Raw genomic sequence first — 18,121 nt, 5'->3', positions numbered from 1 at the left:
CGTGGTTGGGAGGATTACCACCGTTGGATTGGAATTGTTTTCATAGTGTTGACTATTATTTATTTTCTTAATTATGATTGAATGCAGGAAGGGACTCTTTCGCAGACTTTTTGGTAAGTCACAAAACGTCGTTACTAGGGGGATTCTTCGGGTTTGTTTTTCAGGTTTTGGGTTGTTCGAGTTTCAAAATTTTAAATCTTTACCCGAAACCCAACCAAAATCTCTCACGTGTTTTTCGGGTTCGGGTAATTCAGGTTCGGGTTTTTTAGGGTTGGATTAATCGAGTTTCGAGTATCCTAGAAAAAAAAAGACAAAACAAAAACAAAAAAAATTTAAAAACTACAATGCTAAAAGTAAAATAACAAATAATCAAATAACAAACCAACATGACTTGATAAAACACTTCAAAAGAAGAGTAAAACTAACTCGAACCATAATCGTATTAAATTGGGCGTGATTTGGTTGTTCGATTGCTATTAGTAATAAATGAAAAACATAAATTAATAAACAATCGATATATAATAGTTAGAATGACAACAGTCGATTAGAGCCAGATTTGATGACTTTAGTGGTTAAAACGTAGTATATTTAATTTCAAAACTAAAAAGTTTATTTGTGTTTTTTGGGTTAACCCGAAATAAATCAAACCCGAGAACCAACCCGAGTTACTTCATTTGTTCGTCTATAACATTTGAGATTGTCTTATGTAAGATTTGACTAAGGTGCTACAATTATGATGTGTTAACAAGACATGTAGGTTGAAACTATAGTGTTTTATGACACCCAAAATAAGTTACTCATGTTAAAAAGCATTCAGCGTTAAATTAACTTCATTCGCGAGGCGAGTTTTCCAAACCTTCCATGTTATCAAAATGATCCCAAAGACTTTGGTGTTATGGAAGACAAGGTATAGCCTTAATGCTGTATAGGAGATGTTAAAAAAAATGTCACACTAATTAAGGCACAAGTTCTTGTGGCATGTCTAAAATCCTAGCTCCTCGCACCAAAATAAATAAGAACTATAGAACATGTGTGGTCAACTTTATTATCAATAAGATTGCATTAGGTACAAGTTTCCATTAATCGCTTGGATAACTCAATGGAAATATATGTTCGAATCAATGTTGTTATCCAAGATGGACATGAGAAACGTATGCCACCATATCCAAACCAAACATGGTGATTAATGGGAAGACAATGTTCAAGATGGACGGGTCGTATCATGACATTTGGCCTATCACATACACGTAACACCTTTCATGCGCTTGATGACTCGAATACGCCGTTGAAGGATTACTTGTAGACAATAACAAGATCCCAAAATAGCCTTTCCAAAAAGCATTGTTTGAGGTTTATAGCTTTCAATGGTTGGCTTCATTATACATAAGATCCATCCATACCTTCGGTACGGGTATTGGTACGGTAACCGTTTTTGTACCGCTTTGCCTTTTAATTTCCAAATCTTTGACAATCTTGAAACCAGTAACAAACAACCTTAATTAGTTCGGGTGCCATTACTCGTACAGGTATATGACGGGTACCAAATTAGCACAAGTACCAAATTGGTCGCTGATTTAATGATCGAATAGCATTGAAGAACCCTAATATAGTCACTGACTTTAAGTGATATGCTTATTTGTTCGAGCCTTGGATGCTATATTATTTAAAATTGAAGAAGCGTTTGGTTGTTCAATAATAACATGGCTGGAGAATTTATTTTATATATTAAATACGAAGAATCCAAATTAGAACCCATACATATTCCAAACAGGTATAAAATACCAAACATACTCATTCATACCGTACCCGGTTGTACCTGTACCAAAATTCAACAAAAACGAATACTGATACCTGTACCGAACATGCTAAATCGGTACAAATACAAATACATGTACGAGTATGTATGGTACATGTACGAACACGCGCATTTGAGACAAAATGCTCATTCCTATATGGATTTATATATATATATATATATATATATATATATATATATTGTTTTCATCAACGGGCCTTTACTCACATAAACGAAGTCGGCCCACTAGAGCTACGAAGACCATTTTCCAGACCGGGCCCTACCCTAGATCTAACGGCCCATAGTTGAAACTCACATCGAACGGTTGCCACGCCTTCCACAGCCATATATATAAGAATCATCTTTCGCCGATCTCACCCTAGGGTTTGTGTGAGCAGCTGCTTCATTTTTGTTCAAAACCGTCAAATCTCGAATCAAGATGGTGAGTACCTTCTGTTATGATTAGCGTGTATGCTGTATTTGGATTATTTATGCCATTAATTTAATTCAATTGCAGGTTTTGCCTAACGATGTTGATCTGCTGAATCCACCAGCTGAGTTGGAGAAGAGGAAGCATAAGCTCAAGCGTCTCGTACAGTCTCCTAACTCTTTCTTCATGGTATACTCTCATTCCTGCATCAATTATTAGGTTATAATTAGGTTTCTAGTGATTTTGTTCGTTTTATATATATCCTTTAGGGTTGTAAATGAGCTTAGCTTATTGGCTCTTGTGTAGTTGTTTGTTGTTTTATTTATATTAATACTTATTTGTTGTATGTATTTTAATTTTATATCTCTATAAAACATATCATAACTTTTCTAGTTATTTTTTTTATAATTTTGTAGATGATAATAAGTATTATTAAACTATATATGTAATATATTAAATATTAATTATTATATAAATAAATAATGTGCTTGTGTAGCCTTGATCTTTGTCTTGTTTGCTAATAAGCTAAGCAATTAGTGCGGAAAAATATCGGATAGCGGTCAAGGACCGATATATGTGATGTCGGTTATCGCAGTGAGATATCGGTAATTTTAATATCGTGTGAAATTTGTATATATAGCGTTTTAACACTTATAATTCAGTATAGTCTCCTACCATTAACAAATCAACCTTTTGCAAATTGCAAAACACCAACAATCGTGGCAAGTAAGAATTGATTAAGACTTAAAACACTGACATTGAACACTAAAAGTTGATAATTAAGACTTAAAACACTGATATCGGGAATATCGGTGATGTATCGGTCAAATATCAGTCCAATGTCGGTCAATATCGCTGATATTATCGGTCCCAATATTCTGACCGATATTTTGCCAAGGGACCGATAACAGATATATTACTGATATGTCAGTGATGTATATCGGCGATATCGACTGCATAGCTAATAAGTTAATTTTTAGGTTCAGTTTTTTTAGCCCCATTCGAGCTTTTAACGAGTGGAATTTAAAAACTTTTTAAATTTTACGTGCAGGACGTTAAGTGCCAGGGTTGCTTCAACATGTAAGTGATTTGTTTTGATTTTTTGTCTGGTTTGTGTTTTAATTGTTGTTTTAAAGGATTTGTTTGAACTTGTTTGATATTTGTGTTTACAGAACAACTGTTTTTAGCCACTCACAAACAGTGGTGGTATGCGGAAACTGCCAAACCGTGCTCTGCCAGCCGACTGGTGGGCGTGCTAGACTCACGGAGGGATGCTCTTTCAGGAGGAAGGGTGATTGAGCGATGAAGATGATTTGCTGCTTTAAAATGGTATCTTGCTTATTTATGAGCCAATATGCTAGTTTTAGTCCATTATTCTAGCTTTTGTTTCTTTTTTTTGGGTGGGAGCACAAACATGTTAGTTTGATATTGTTGATTATGTTCATGTAATGGCTAAAGTTTTGGATATTTGATTTTATTATTGGAGTCATGATTTGGTTCTATGTTGTTTTTTTGGGTTTTCATGGGCTGCCTTTGTTTTGTTTTGATAGACCGCTTGATTTCTGTTGTGCTTGTCCATTGTTTGGACCTCTTTTTAAGTGACAAGTAGCAGCTTTAATGCTCTCACTGTGTTTTAAGTAGTTTTTTAAGTTATAAGATTTGGCTTTTATCTTCATCAACTTACGAAAATGCTTTTGGTTATGTTTGCATAATAATTATGACACTTGGTTTCTTTGGACTTGAGGCTGTTGGCCGAGTTAACCGGACTATCCATAGTAATGTTGTGACTTCGAGATCTATTCTCTTTCTTTTATACTTTTATCATTATCAATTCTATTTCTTTCATTCTCAATCACTTTTTAAAAATATTATAAGGTGTGAACATGATGAGTGAGATACAAATAATCTGGCAGTGGTGTACAAGCTGTGATAGTGGGTGGTGATAGTGCTGGATGTTGATACCGTGATAGTGGTGGCGTACGGTGGTGGTGGATGGTGTGCGTGGTAGAAGGTGATGGTGGTGAATTTTTTTTACATATATGTAATATATGTAGGTTACGTGTACGTAAAAAATTACAACATTCTTTATGCATCGAGTTGACTTTTTACATAAGTATAACGAACGTTTAAATTAGTGTAATTACTGTAAATCTTTATTATCTCTTAATTTTTTTAATCAAATTTAATTTCAACAACATAATTTAATCTATTTAATTAAATGTGTGGTTAATAATAAGGTTCTTAAAGTTCTTAAAATTAACAAGTTCTTAAATTATCCCTCCCCTATGTTTCATAACCAAACTGTTTTATTTTTACGTGTCACAAATTTATGAGTTTTCTATTTTAAAATAAAGGAAAGTGAGTAACAATTATATTTTTATATGTCTAACGGTCAAGTATTAACACCAAATTAAAATGAGCCTAGTGTGCTCGAATTTAGAAATGGTCTGCCCAATTTCAAATACAAAAACGTTTAAGATTGAAATACATTGCTTGAATCAATTAATATGGTAGAAAAAGGAAGTATGGCAGGTTTATAATTTATTGTTCTAGTTAGATAATTAGGAGTTCCAAAATTAAATAATAAGGATGTCACTTGGCATAAAAATGAAACAATTAAGTGTTAGGTGACACAACTATTATTTTTATTTATTAGAGGAGAGAGGGCATATGCATTGATAGGGTAAAAGGCTTCTAAACCATATGGTAACATCACCATCACCTCATGTGGGTAACATGTTTGGGCAAACATTTACCACATAGAAGAGCTTCAATTTTGACCGTTGGATCATAAAAATGAATTAATAATTCATTACTTACACATAAATACTACCAATCATTTATCATTTTTTATTCACACAAACTTTTCAACATTTTTACTTACTCAAATCTTCATCATTTTTATTTACTCAAACTCTTAATGGCTATTTTTTGAAAGGATTATCTCATGATATTCATACCGCCGAACGATTCCGATTCCTAATGATCTCGCATTTTTTTTGCTTGAATTGCCATATTTTATTTTTTCGACTTTCAATTATGTAATATTTTTAATTTTAGTGAAATTTTAAAGTTTATTTACATTTAATTGTTTAATTTATTTTAAATTTTAAAAAAATCAAAACAGTTCTAAGGTACTTATGGGAAAGTGCTACCAGTGATTTGTGTGTACTTGATGGTAGAAATAAGATGACGCTGTAGGATTGGTCGGTGCATGGGTAGTACCCATGAGTGTCCCTCTCACACCAGATCCGGCTCGGTTATTAATAGAGCGAATAAATCTGTCATTTCTTGAAATCTCTCTTCTGATTCAAAATCATGGTGTAACGTGTAGCCTCCCCCGTTCCGATCATGGAATAGATGAAATAAATTAAAAAAAAAAGGATTTTTGTTCAAGAATTGTCTAATTTATATTGGAGTTACTATACAACAATGGTCATATACGTGACTTCCTACAGCACCGATTTCAATTCCAATTTGAAACTACTTACATGGTGACGTAAACGTTAATAACCTAAAACTAATTTGCTCACACGCATTTTTTAACCCCAATCAGAGCTCAACTACGAAATATCAAAATTCAAAACCAAAGTCAAAATCAAACATCATTGAACATCAACATCTTCAAGTTGATCAAAATTTAATGATTTAATTAATCAAATTGATGCGCATAAGACTAGAAACATCAATCGATTAGGATGCATAATAATAATAATAATAATAATAATAATATGCTGCAGTTGAGCTCTATATTATGACTCAGTACCTCAAGCTCCACTTAATCAACCCAATCCTAAGCTATTTAAGGTAAATTTTACACTTCGAAAAAAATATTTGTAAGTGAAAGGAGACTTTCATAAATTTACATTTAAGTAACTTTTACTAGCTGCATGTAACACAAAACTTGAACTTAAAACATCTAATATCTAATTCCAATTTCTTTGAATTCTCACAAATTCTGTGAAACGAATGCGTCCTAAATTGGCGTTTGAGAAAGCAAAGCTTGCAACATCATAATAGGAAAATGAAATTATTAAAGTTAAAAAGCCAAACTGCAAATCCAACAAAGACAAGACAGATGATTGAGGTTAGTGGCGGCTACTGTACAGTAACTTCACCGCTCATTCCATCCCCATCCCCATTCCCATTCCCATTCCCATTCCCAAATCAAATCAAAGCCAGTCCGCTCGTTCGCCCTCGACTCTATATACACACGCACACACACACCCCTCATTCCGTCTTCACCCGACCACTTGACGAACTCCCACCTTTCCCGTTTTGAAGAATAAGACTGTTAGCCACCACCGAGTCGCTCACCATCCCAACGTCAACTTCATCAAAATTAAGCGACGCTCTCACCTTCTTTGTGCCGAACCCACCCTCACTAAAAAAAAAAAAAAGATTAGTAACGGTTTTAGCTTTTATCGAACAAAAAACTTTGCTTTTGATTACATACCCATTCAGGCGATTGTTGATGGCAGTAAGATCCTTAGACGGGCTCTGGTACGCATGTGTGCTCTCCCCGACACACGCATAATAGCTTTTAGATCCATGCGATATTAAAGCATCCATCTGAACACGTAATTATTATCATATTAATGTTTATAAAAACTGTACCTTAACTAAATATATTGTGAAAGTACATTACCTTTGTTGACCGCAACGGAGAGACATATACGTTATGCACTGCAGATACTTTCTTCGGAGACATATCAGGTAGGGTCGGGAATAGAGATACCTTGGGTGAGCCAGGGCATTGACCTAAAAGAACACAGTCAATGCGTTACAAAATGCATATATAATATGAATCGAATCTATATCTATATCTATACTCTCTAATAAAAAGCTACAAGTTTTGCCACTTGTCACTCCCGCATTAAACCTCACAATTTTCACAAATTTATAATTGTAAAATAATATTTACCATTCTTAAAATTTATGCTTCAAAATATGTTAATTTAATATTTACTTCCTATTTTTTTTTCAAATATTTAATATTTAATAATCTTTTACTTTAAAGTTGTGATAAAGACTATTGTACAACGACTGTGTATTAATAGTATTTAATAGGTTTATTGTTTCTTGTATATCGACTATTTATTAAATATTGTATTTTCAAGAGCTACCCGTATAGTAGACGGGTCTCAAACTAGTAATATTATAAGATAAAGGTACAAACATATTACCTTCATCATGATTGTTTGTTTCCGAAACCTGATTAGTGGTTTTAGCAACTCCGGTGGGAGCAAGCTCTACCAACAATGGCTTCACAGAAGGAATGAATATTTCATTGTAAAACATAATTATATCAACATGATTCTGCCCTGTTTTCTGTCGCCAAAAATAAAAAAATAAAAATTTTTAAGTAACCAAAAAAAGATATTCAAAAACTGGAATGGCGAGGCAAAGATAAGCGGCGATACCCCGTTGTGGCGAGATGATGACCTGTCATCAACAAACACGGCACGAAAAACTTGAGGTTTACAATGTGGCTGCTTTCTGTAGTTGAAGATGATTTCTTTGAAAGTTAAGCTCAGTTGCGAGATCTGCAGTTTATGACCGTAATAATATACCATTAATTAGTAACGATTAATTACTAAACATTGATACTGAGTTGCGACGTGTGTGTAACAGTAAACCTTTGCAACTCCATAGAAACAACACAGGATGATCTGGTCAATATGGCGGTTGAAGAACAGAGACGTTCGCTGACTCAGAATCTGCTGGAAAAGACAGTACACCCTTTCTCGTATTTCTTGTGACAGTTGCAGCCTTTCAACCATCCCGTTGATTCTAACAGCAGCTAACTTCACAATCTGGTCACAGTTAACAAAAAAAAATCAGTATCAATTATTAATCATTAGTAAAGATAGCTTCTTGTACAAGTTAAAAGATTTTTTACCTTGCTAAAGAACAAATTAACAGATGTCTCTGCACATGTTTCGCCCCTGCCAGCTGGATTTGGCCTATTTGGACTGCAAAAAAGTGAAAAAATGTTAATTCAAGAATTACGTTAATTTAATAATAGTCTGAGCTTCTATTAAAAATGAGTTACAAGGTTTTACACATAAATTCTTACCTGGCGAATGCGGACTGCAAAGCAGGTGATAATATCTTTGATTTAAGATTATTAATGCCCAAAAGACGATCTTTAACTGGTGACGCGAACGAATTCCGTTCAACCAAAACGCTTCGATACTCGGTGCAAACCCTTTTTGGTGATAAAAGGATGTTACTCTTACCTAAAAATACGTGCTTGAATGCGTTAACTCATATAATTAATTATATCCGCATGAATGGAATGTTTTAAAAGTATCAAACAACCGTTTACCTGGTGAGCTGTCACGTTTCTGCAAAGAAGGTACAGGTGGCAACCCTCCACAAGTCATATTACTTTGAAGTCCAATTGCATCCAAAGATGGCATGGGGTCCGCTAACAGCCCACGGCGGTTAATTTCTGCAGAAAGCACGGGTCTTGCAACTGTCAAAGAGTTGTACAACGAAGAGCCTTTTTCCCAAACCATACTTTCTAGAAGCCGTTCTTCTAACGAATTCAAATGTCGCCTTAATTCACGAGGAAGGGATTCTTCGTGCCTAATGAAACTTTCTATAACTTTACTAAGATCAAAAGCAGTTATTCCTGTTCTTTCCAAAACAGCTGGAAACAACATAGTAACTGTTTTATGAGTGGCGAGTACAAGTTCCGCCGAACACGCAAGCATACACCTATGAAACCGTTCGTTCGTTAACAACGAGGTTAAATTATTCCCGTTTAGTATCTGGGACTCTGCAGTACACATTGCTTGTAAAACACGATAGTATAACTTCAACGCTTCTAGTCTGCGTTGTTCTGCCCAAATATTATCCATTAAGTTTGTGCTCTGCATGCTTGAAATTGCATTTCGGTCCCCGATTCCACTGCTGGGAAAGATAGCTTCTAGTATTATACGGGCCCGCTTGACGACATCAGCAGTTACATCCTTGTCACATGATGACAAGAACCGTTCAAGCTCAATTGACGGTTTTGATAGAAGTGGAGACACGATTGTCCGCAGCCATTTTGCAGTGGTCATTGCTGTACTGACAGGTGTGCCTTTAATCTTTGATGGAGATCTGTACGGCGAAAGCGGGCTCGTTATTGTCTTTGTTGGGGACGTCATTAAGTCAAACTTCCTCTACAAAAAGTCAAACCACTGATAAGTATTTTACAATTTACATGTTAGTAATTTGTAGTTTAGCACTAATATAGTAATAATATATACCTTATTACCACTCATATTAATTGCACCACCGGACAAGCTGCTTGAACCAAGTAAACTTTCCTCATCATTAATGAATAGTTTTTCATCTATTTCACCTTCTTGACATATCGCTTTATTGTAATCTTCTTCTAAAACTTTCAAACCGGAGGACAAAGATGACTCCTCTAATAAATCTTCAAAATACGTTAAACCATCTGCATTTGTAATCATGTAACTTTTTTACTACATATTAATAAATAAAACCAATGACATAATTTCAAAGTATTTTAAACAAAACCTGTGTCGATATTGTCCAAGTTTCCATTTTTACATTCGGATGCCAAGCAAGGTTTTTTCTTCAAAATTTCTGCCACTACGTCATTGGCTTTGACCATTAATTTTCTTAATTCTTCTTCTGATGTCTCGTACATGACGCACAGTGATGCAAGTAGGTCAACACCTTTATCATCCTTTTTAACTGCAAGTTATAACAAAGTCAAGGTAAATAAAAGCATACATTAAAATAAATTAAGGTAAATGATGAAATGGTTACCAAAGCGCGAAGTGTCATTAATCGAAATCTTTCTGAAGTGAGCTGGGACATGAATAATCAAAATTGCCTGTCACAGGTTCCAAAAATGTTAAAAAGATAGTTAACTTCAATGATATAACTTAATAATGATTAGTTTATATGTAGCAGTTAAGTGTCACAAACCAGAATAGAGACTATTCCATTAGTGCAAGTGACCAAGTCCTTGTTACGACTGAACGCATGGACTCGCAGCGCTAAAAATAACAGCCATCCGAAACGATGACAGCTGGACATGTAACCTTGAGAGTTGGCGGCAACTGACTGACCATCGGCAAGATCAGGGCTTGCTAGAAAAAGCGTATGAAATGCCCGTTTATAGTACCTAAAATTATAAATAAATAAAGACATATTACAAACTGTATATCCATAAAACTTTGCATTAACAAATAACAATATAGAACAAAAGAATGAAGGTACTCACTTGCTTAAAAGGGTGAGATGCACAAAATTAGCCTGCAACTCTTTTGCCTGATTAAAAAATTAAAAAAGAACCAGAAAACTTAATACAAAATCAAGAACAGAGCCAAATAGACACCACTTGCAATTCCACAAGTCACATAATTTTAGTCATACCTGAAGTCGAGTTTCCCAATCGGAACCATAAATATTGCTTAATACAGGACCGGCCTTGACCACAAATTGCGGTAGTTCTTTGAAGAAATCCACATAACTGACACAAAAAAAAAATGATAATTTGCTCAGCAAATGTAAAAAGCTCACAGAAACAATTCACTCAGTTCAAATGTTCAATCACAACATACTTCAGTTTTGCCACTCTGAGTATTTGACACAAGTTGAAGCCATTATCATTAGTATTAGCAGCATCTTCTGTGGCATCTTTCTGGCTTAATCTTTTCAAAGAGAACAAAATAAATGCAAACCAGTAGTGCTGCGCTTCCTCGGGCTGATCAAATAAATACAAAAGTTAACGTCAGCAACTTAAAAAAAATAGATGTTCCCTCAATTCGAAAGTTAGATATAAATGTTCATTTAATCCCTTCAGGAAACAACCAAGATTCCTATCTAGCCTTGTAAAATTTCATTAATACGCAATTCTGAGATGTAATTACAATAATAACTAAGAAACATGTGAAATTCGTTATCGCTTGTTTAAAAAATGGCATAAAACATTATATTACAAATCAGACTAAAAAGCCCTATTTATTTGTTTGATTCTTGTAAAAAAAACAAGGATAATATCTTTTAATAAGCATAACAAACTACAAGACTCTAAAAAACATAATATCCATTCAAGAAGCAATCAAGATTGCCATCAAGCTTTATAAAATTACATTATCATTACTATTACTAGCATCACCTTATGACACTCAATTTTTATATGTAATTACAAAAAAAAACAAAAAACAATATGAAATTTGTTATAATTTCTTTAAAAAGATTATGTAAAGCATTATTTACAAATCAGATAAAAAGTGCCAGCAATTTTTTATTCATAACAAAAAAAACAAGAATAATATCTTCCCAGAAGCATAACCAACAACAAGACTCTAAAATAGATGAAATTATATTTCATCATCATTATTAGCATCACCTTTTGACACTCAACTTCCAGATGTAATTACAATAAAAACCAAAAAATATATAAAATTTATCATAATTTGTTTAATAAGATAATGTAAAACATAAATTTACAAATCAGATAAAAAAAACCCTAACTAATTATATAGTTACTAATAAAAAAACAAGAATAACATCTATTCATAACCATAAGTCCATAGCAAACAACAAGTATATAAATAAAAAAAACATAATTTTGAAGGGCAATACCGTCCAACTTCCAAGAGTAGAAGCATTTGTCAATAACATATGCTTGCTTTGATTAAACAACTGCATAGCTTCATCTACTTCCTTATCATCCATTCTTAATTTCCCCTGAAGAGACATATATACATATATAAAAATAAAAAACAAATCTTGAAATTATATCAAACAAAATCAATAACCCAAATTAATAAAATAAAAAACAAACCTTGCAGAAGTCTTTAAACCGAGCTTCAATATTAGTATTAGTAGCTCCAGCTTCAACGGTAGGATTTAACGGCTTCAAATCCTCCATCTGAATCAGTCAAATCGATTCACGCAAATCTCGCAACCAAAACCCTAACGAACTAACAGATCTAACAAATTAGACCTTTATAATTCAGGAAAACAAAAACCCACTAATAATTAACCAAGATCTTCAATACCCAGAACCCTAATAACCCAATTGGGTCTAATCCAATCCAATCGAATCGAATTGAATCGAACAGATCTATAAAAACCCTAGCTTTCGAATACCCAGAAACAAACGGCAGCTGCTGCAGCTGTATGTATGCAATATTATTATTATTATTATTATTATTATTATTATTATTATTATTATTATTATTATTAATTTGTGAAATAAAAACCCTATCTTTTATTTTCCCTCTGCTTTTGGGGATCCGGCGGTACGGTAGCGCGGGAAAAACAACAAACATGACATGGCATGATGGCTATGTTGGGTGGGCAGCCAATGAGCGTTTGACACGTCAGATGGGACAATAGTTTTACCGCCAAAACCGGTATCTTTTACGAGGGAAAATCACATGCGGTGCGGGTGCATGGTTGTTACGGTGGGTTGCGTCGTACCGGATTGTTTCTAAGTTGGGGTTGGAATCCTAGGGGCTAGAGTAATAAAGGGAATTAAAAATATTGAATTCGGAATATATTTATATTTTCCGGGTCTTACTTTTTGAACGTTTTTCTTATGAGTCGTGTAGGTTTATACAACTCATATGACTTTTTTGTGTCTGACATTGTAGATGGATATTAGGCATGTTATTGATCGGCTTTTATAGGAATTGTAGGGATAAATGGCTAGATATTATTTGAAGCGCTACAATATTCCGGTAATTAGTTGATTTGCATAAATATTTGAAATGGTACAATATCTTCTGTTAATTATACGACCCGTCACAAGATTAAACAAATAAAATAGGCATGAACATAGCTTAGAATATGGAATATTTCATATAATAGTAATTAAGTTTTAAAAATGTTTCAATTAAATCACTAAAGTTTAAAATTATTTCAATTAAGTCAGTCAGCTTCATATTTTATTTAAATTTTAGTTTTTAACATTCTTTTTTAGAATGTTTCTTATTTGTTTCACATAGTAAATCTTTTTATATTTTTTGTTATATGTTGACCTGGATTTTATTTTTTATTTTTGTATTTAAATATAATAAACGTTTTTTTATTATTATTTTTAAATAGAACTACATATATTATAAATCTCGGCCCTCAAATCTTCTCCTCCATTGCTTTCTTGATGCACAAAAAAACTGGTAATGCTCGATTTGAAGTTTAGTGACCCAATTTGAAGAAAATCTGCATAACTGATGTAACTAGGACATTTTTGAAACTTTGTTGCTATTTTATAGCATTTTCCCCTTAGAAAAGAGGCAGTTTCCTACAAGCATAAACACAATTAACAAAAATAGTTTTAGGAAATTTTCTGTTGGAAAATGAGTCGTTTAAACCATAACCTTTTTTTGAATTCATGAAAGGGTTAGTTTCCAATAAACATAAATACAATTAACAAAAATAGTTGTAGGAAAATTTTCATTGGAAAACGAGTCGTTTAAACCATAACCTTTTTTGAAGTCGTATAGGATCATATGACTCGTATAGAATCAGTCAATGAATTCTAACAAAAGCTAACGCACGTACAAATAACTTGATCCTATATGACTTGAATCCATGGTCTTGAATGTCTAGATAGTGGACCTAGATGTTTTATAGATCATCAATACATGCTTTGTCCTCCTATTTTAAATGCGTTTGTTTTATTTGGATTTTTTACACACACTGAATTTTTTAGCATTTGTGTTGGTAACATGTTAACTTTCAACTTTCAACAACTCATACCAAATTGTTTTATTAAGGAAGTCTCAAACTGGGGTCCAATTTTACAAGTCACACATGACATCCGATATCTCAAGGACCGGCATGCCTCATTCGAAATGAGACTTTTAGTCATAAGTAATTACCTTTTTCAATGGTTAGTAACTTAGTATATTTGGTTTTTTGGGGGTTTTTTTATTTTACTTTTATAAATATAAATGCACCATCCCTGTTTAATCTGGTATAATTGCTAGTTGAATATAACTCACTTTTGTAACAGTTAACATATGATATTCTAACAATGTTTATGTATATGCATAACACAAATGATTGCAAGAAGACGTATATAAGAAAGTTTAAAATAGAAGAAAAATGATGTCAAAACTTGGAAGCTTGGGTTTTATAATTTATTCTCTTTGTTTAACTCTCCGCAAAGGTGTTAAAACAATTAGAAAGCAAAAGAAGAGGGTTCTTTCGGGTAGATAGTTTGGAAAGAGAAAAAGTTAGTCGGATCTCATGGCAAAAAATAATTCTTGATAAGAATCGAGGCGGCCTAAGAGTTGGTAGTTAACATGGGGAAAATACGGCCATATTGGCCAAGTGGTGGTTTAGATACATAAATGATAAACACTCATTATGGGTCAAAACGATTACCGCCTTGCATTTCAGACGAGTCGGATCAATGGTTGTGGAGAGGTTTGGACGAGCGCAATAGTCAATTTGTAGTCAAATGTTTAAGATGGGAAATTAATAATTGGAGACACGTGGTCGTAAACATCAATTTTGGCATAAATGGGTTCCGCTAAAAATAAATTGTTTTATTTGGAGGTTACTTCTGGATGAAATAGCAACGAAATCAACACAATCTGTTTGAGGAATTCATTTTGATGATTTGAATTGTGTTTTGTGTGGAGCTGGGCTGGAAAACATTTTGCATCTTATGGTTAATTGTGATGTTGTGAGAATGGTTTGGTCGGTTATACTATCATCTTATGGTTGGTTTGGTCCGGCTAGTGATTTGTTAAGCAACAATCAAAAGTGAAAAGGGGATGCTGATTCAAGCGATAAAGGCGACAACATTCTGAATGATTTAGAAAGCGAGAAACAAAAGGGCGTTCAATAACAAACATATGAAGTAAATGGTACATTTTTACAATGATTTAATTAATTTTACCAAGTGATCAGTGATGTAAAAGAAAGATATTTTAGATTGAGCTTGGATTGCTCTAAATGAAATAGAATCATGAAGTGTGGCCGCCAGCCAGGTGCGCAAAAGTCGGGTTGAAACCAAGTAGGCCATTCGGTTGAACCTGATATTTTTGTTAAACCGGTTCAGGTTTCAACCCAATTTTTAGGGGAAATGATCAGGTTTGACCAATCTGAAACTGGGTTTTAACCAGCCCCCTTACAGTTTGATTGGTTTCAAAGTTTAGGGTCACAACCCTACTGTTCGATTCAATGCTGATCATTCTTTACTAAATAGTTTTTTAGATTCAGTCTTCTTGACTGTGCTATTAATTTTCTCAATATACATATGAAAATTTGCAATTGTTTGGGCTGTTTGGTGGCCCCTTAATGGTTATTAAGTGACTACCTCTTAATGGTTAAGAGACAACCTAGTCTGAATGATTAAGAGGTTACCTCTTAATGATTGCCTTTTATACATTCAGATTTAAGGCTACCTCTTAACCATTAAGAGGTAGTCTCTTTCTGACCATTAAGAGGCTACCACATAGCATCATAAAGGCATCCTTTTATAAGGAAGCATGGCTGCATGATACAAACTAACTTAGGCATCTACAATTTCATGCTCTCTAGGCCATATTTTTGTTCTACCTATTTTCTTCTTCATTAGTTTTTCATATATCTTCAAAATCTCAAAATCATATGAAACAGTTAATCAACATACAAAATGAAGCAAACTGAATTAAAAATGTACTAAAAATTCATGCATGATAAAGAAAACATACCAACCTAGGGTTTATAAAATCTCAGAAAATACTCAAAACCTCAATTTCTGCTACAGTAAGCAAACCCAACATCAAAATCCCAATGCAATAAGCCATCTTACACAACACAATCAATGTGCAAAAACTGTATCGTTACGCCTTGGTGGCCTATCAGGAATTGAACCAGGTTTGAACTTAGAGGCCTCATGTCTAGCAAGTTCAGGTGGAACAGGACTATTGCTCTGTATGAGCATCTGTTTCAGATCATAAAACACATCAGTATCATGTAAAGTCAAGAATGTAGTAGCTGTACCTGTCTTCCCAGCCCGACCCGTACGCCCTATACGATGCGTATACATTTCAATACTACCAGACATATCACAGTTAATAACATGAGCCACATCTGGTATATCAATACCACGCCCCGCAACATCAGTAGCAACCAAAACATTAAACCTTTTAGTCCTGAAACCTTCAAGACTGATCTCTCTTTGTTCCTGTGACTTGCCACCGTGTAAAGTTGTCACACGGTACCCAGCTTTTTCCAATGTTTTCGATACAAAATCAGCAGACTTTTTAGTGTTTATGAACACAATGGCGGTTTTGTCACCTAAATCATCCAGCAGTTTCTGTAACATCGGCATTTTCTCAGATTCTTTGACCATGATAACATGCTGTGTAATCAGATCAGTTGCTTTTCCTGCAGTTCCAATGGTTACAACAACAGGGTTTCTTAAGTACTTTCGAGCTAATCTCTCAACAGCCGGAGGCATAGTTGCACTAAACATATAAGTTGTTCTGTATATTCTTTTCTCGTCAAGCTCCTCATCTTCATTTTCGGGTTTAAAGTTACTTGACGGCATTGCATCAAGAACACCAACAACTTGTGGTTCAAATCCCATATCAATCATACGATCCGCTTCATCAAGAACAACATAGTTACACTGGTTTAAAACCGCATAACGCCTTTCTAAACAATCAATAAGACGCCCAGGAGTAGCAATAACAACCTCACACCCTTGTCTAATCTTAAACCCTTGCTCTTCAATCGACTGTCCACCGACGATAGAAACAACTTTAATGCCTAAATAATGAGCGAACTTAACCGTTTCTTCTTCAATCTGCTGCGCAAGTTCTCGAGTGGGCGCCATGACAACCGCATACGGACCCTCCGCTTCATTCTCCTCACTAATCGGAGGCAGTCTGGTTATGTAAGTCAACATAGGAAGAACAAAAGCAGCAGTTTTACCCGAACCTGTTTCTGCAACACCGATGACATCTCGTTGTTGCAGACCAAGCGGAATCGCAGCCATTTGAATAGGCGACGGGGTCTTGTACCCGGCCCGTTCCACAGCTTTCAAGAGCTCCGAGCTCAACTTACTCTCGACCCAACTCCTCATCGGTCTAGGAATTCTCGAACCCTTATACGAAATATTAAAATCCTCTCTAAATATCCTCCAATCCCTCTCAGTCATCTCTTCCAGCTTCTTCTCCGACCAATGCCGATCAACTCTCATATCAAACGTATCGTACATCTCCGCCGCCTCGTCCTTCAGCCTCTGCGCAGCCGCTTCCTCCGGCCTCTCCTCAATCCCATCCTTCTTCCTAATCTCATCCCTCAACTCCTTCTCGTTCTTCGCCGCAAGCTTCTTCTGCTCCCGACGATCCATCCCGGCTCGAAACCCTCTCCCGAACAACAACCGCGCCTCGTGTGGGTTCTGATACAGCACATTCATATCCCTCGACGTGTCCTCCGTGTTCTCCCAATCGAACGAAAACCGAAACTTCTCACTCGGCTTAATCACTCGCTTCTTCGGCTTCTTCGACCCGAGATACTGCTCCTTGATCGCCTCGAGCTCCTTCTCGCGTTCTCGCTCCGCAAGCTTCTCTAATCTCGCTCTCTCCCTCGCCTTATGCTCCTCATCACGCTCTCTATCTCGGTTCCGTCTTTCAGAATCTCGTTCTCGGTCACGGTCTCTACGGTCACGGTCACGGTGGTGGTGACGGTCGTCGGCGGCGGTGGACGGCGGCGGAGGTTTGGAAGATGAGGATTCGTGAAGCTGTTGTTGAGATCGGCGTTTTTGTTCATCGAATTCTTCTTGACGGCGTTTTAGGGCAAGTTGTTCACGCTCGGCTTTAGTGAGGAATACGGGTTTTTTGGACTGTAGTTTTTCACCGAGGTCGTCGGTGGAGCGTTTCATGGTGTAATTGAAGCTTCAGGTGATT

General features: G+C 35.1%; 3 protein-coding genes across 3 annotated transcripts; 1 reads left to right on the top strand and 2 right to left on the bottom strand.

The window, feature by feature from the left end:
- The first annotated feature begins 2,221 nt into the window (after positions 1-2,221).
- On the top strand, positions 2,222-3,563 carry LOC143544464 (small ribosomal subunit protein eS27y-like). Its single transcript, XM_077036570.1, has 4 exons — positions 2,222-2,237; positions 2,313-2,414; positions 3,277-3,305; positions 3,398-3,563. The coding sequence occupies exons 1-4, from the start codon at positions 2,235-2,237 to the stop codon at positions 3,522-3,524; spliced, it is 261 nt and encodes an 86-aa protein (XP_076892685.1). The 5' UTR covers positions 2,222-2,234; the 3' UTR covers positions 3,525-3,563.
- Positions 3,564-6,455: 2,892 nt separating this feature from the next.
- On the bottom strand, positions 6,456-12,159 carry LOC143544468 (retinoblastoma-related protein-like). Its single transcript, XM_077036572.1, has 18 exons — positions 12,049-12,159; positions 11,847-11,951; positions 10,820-10,962; positions 10,632-10,728; positions 10,480-10,526; positions 10,182-10,380; positions 10,020-10,086; positions 9,765-9,944; positions 9,488-9,681; positions 8,557-9,400; positions 8,305-8,467; positions 8,128-8,200; positions 7,865-8,041; positions 7,649-7,771; positions 7,412-7,556; positions 6,874-6,986; positions 6,682-6,797; positions 6,456-6,609 (listed from the first exon to the last, which is right to left on the bottom strand). The coding sequence occupies exons 1-18, from the start codon at positions 12,133-12,135 to the stop codon at positions 6,456-6,458; spliced, it is 3,027 nt and encodes a 1,008-aa protein (XP_076892687.1). The 5' UTR covers positions 12,136-12,159.
- Positions 12,160-15,785: 3,626 nt separating this feature from the next.
- Positions 15,786-18,121, bottom strand: LOC143544462 (DEAD-box ATP-dependent RNA helicase 21-like). Its single transcript, XM_077036568.1, has one exon. The coding sequence runs from the start codon at positions 18,094-18,096 to the stop codon at positions 16,027-16,029; it is 2,070 nt and encodes a 689-aa protein (XP_076892683.1). The 5' UTR covers positions 18,097-18,121; the 3' UTR covers positions 15,786-16,026.

This window comes from Bidens hawaiensis, unplaced genomic scaffold (assembly GCF_021521415.1).
Source record: "Bidens hawaiensis isolate Kalapana, Puna unplaced genomic scaffold, B.hawaiensis_p1.1 tig00013567_1, whole genome shotgun sequence".
Lineage (NCBI taxonomy): Eukaryota > Viridiplantae > Streptophyta > Magnoliopsida > Asterales > Asteraceae > Bidens > Bidens hawaiensis.
Note: the sequence above shows the minus strand (reverse complement) of the source record. Positions and strands in the feature narration are given on the sequence as shown.

Bases quoted from the DNA above. Each gene is read 5' to 3' on its own strand.
- LOC143544468 (XM_077036572.1), bottom strand. From the start codon at position 12,135: ATGGAGGATTTGAAGCCGTTAAATCCTACCGTTGAAGCTGGAGCTACT. The intron at 10,527-10,631 runs GTATGACTAAAA...TTTTTTAATCAG, and splicing joins ATTGGGAAACTCGACTTCAG to GCAAAAGAGTTGCAGGCTAA. The intron at 6,987-7,411 runs GTAATATGTTTG...GTGTTCTTTTAG, and splicing joins AACAAACAATCATGATGAAG to GTCAATGCCCTGGCTCACCC.
- LOC143544464 (XM_077036570.1), top strand. The intron at 2,415-3,276 runs GTATACTCTCAT...TTTTACGTGCAG, and splicing joins CTCCTAACTCTTTCTTCATG to GACGTTAAGTGCCAGGGTTG. The intron at 3,306-3,397 runs GTAAGTGATTTG...TTGTGTTTACAG, and splicing joins TGCCAGGGTTGCTTCAACAT to AACAACTGTTTTTAGCCACT.
- LOC143544462 (XM_077036568.1), bottom strand. From the start codon at position 18,096: ATGAAACGCTCCACCGACGACCTCGGTGAAAAACTACAGTCCAAAAAA.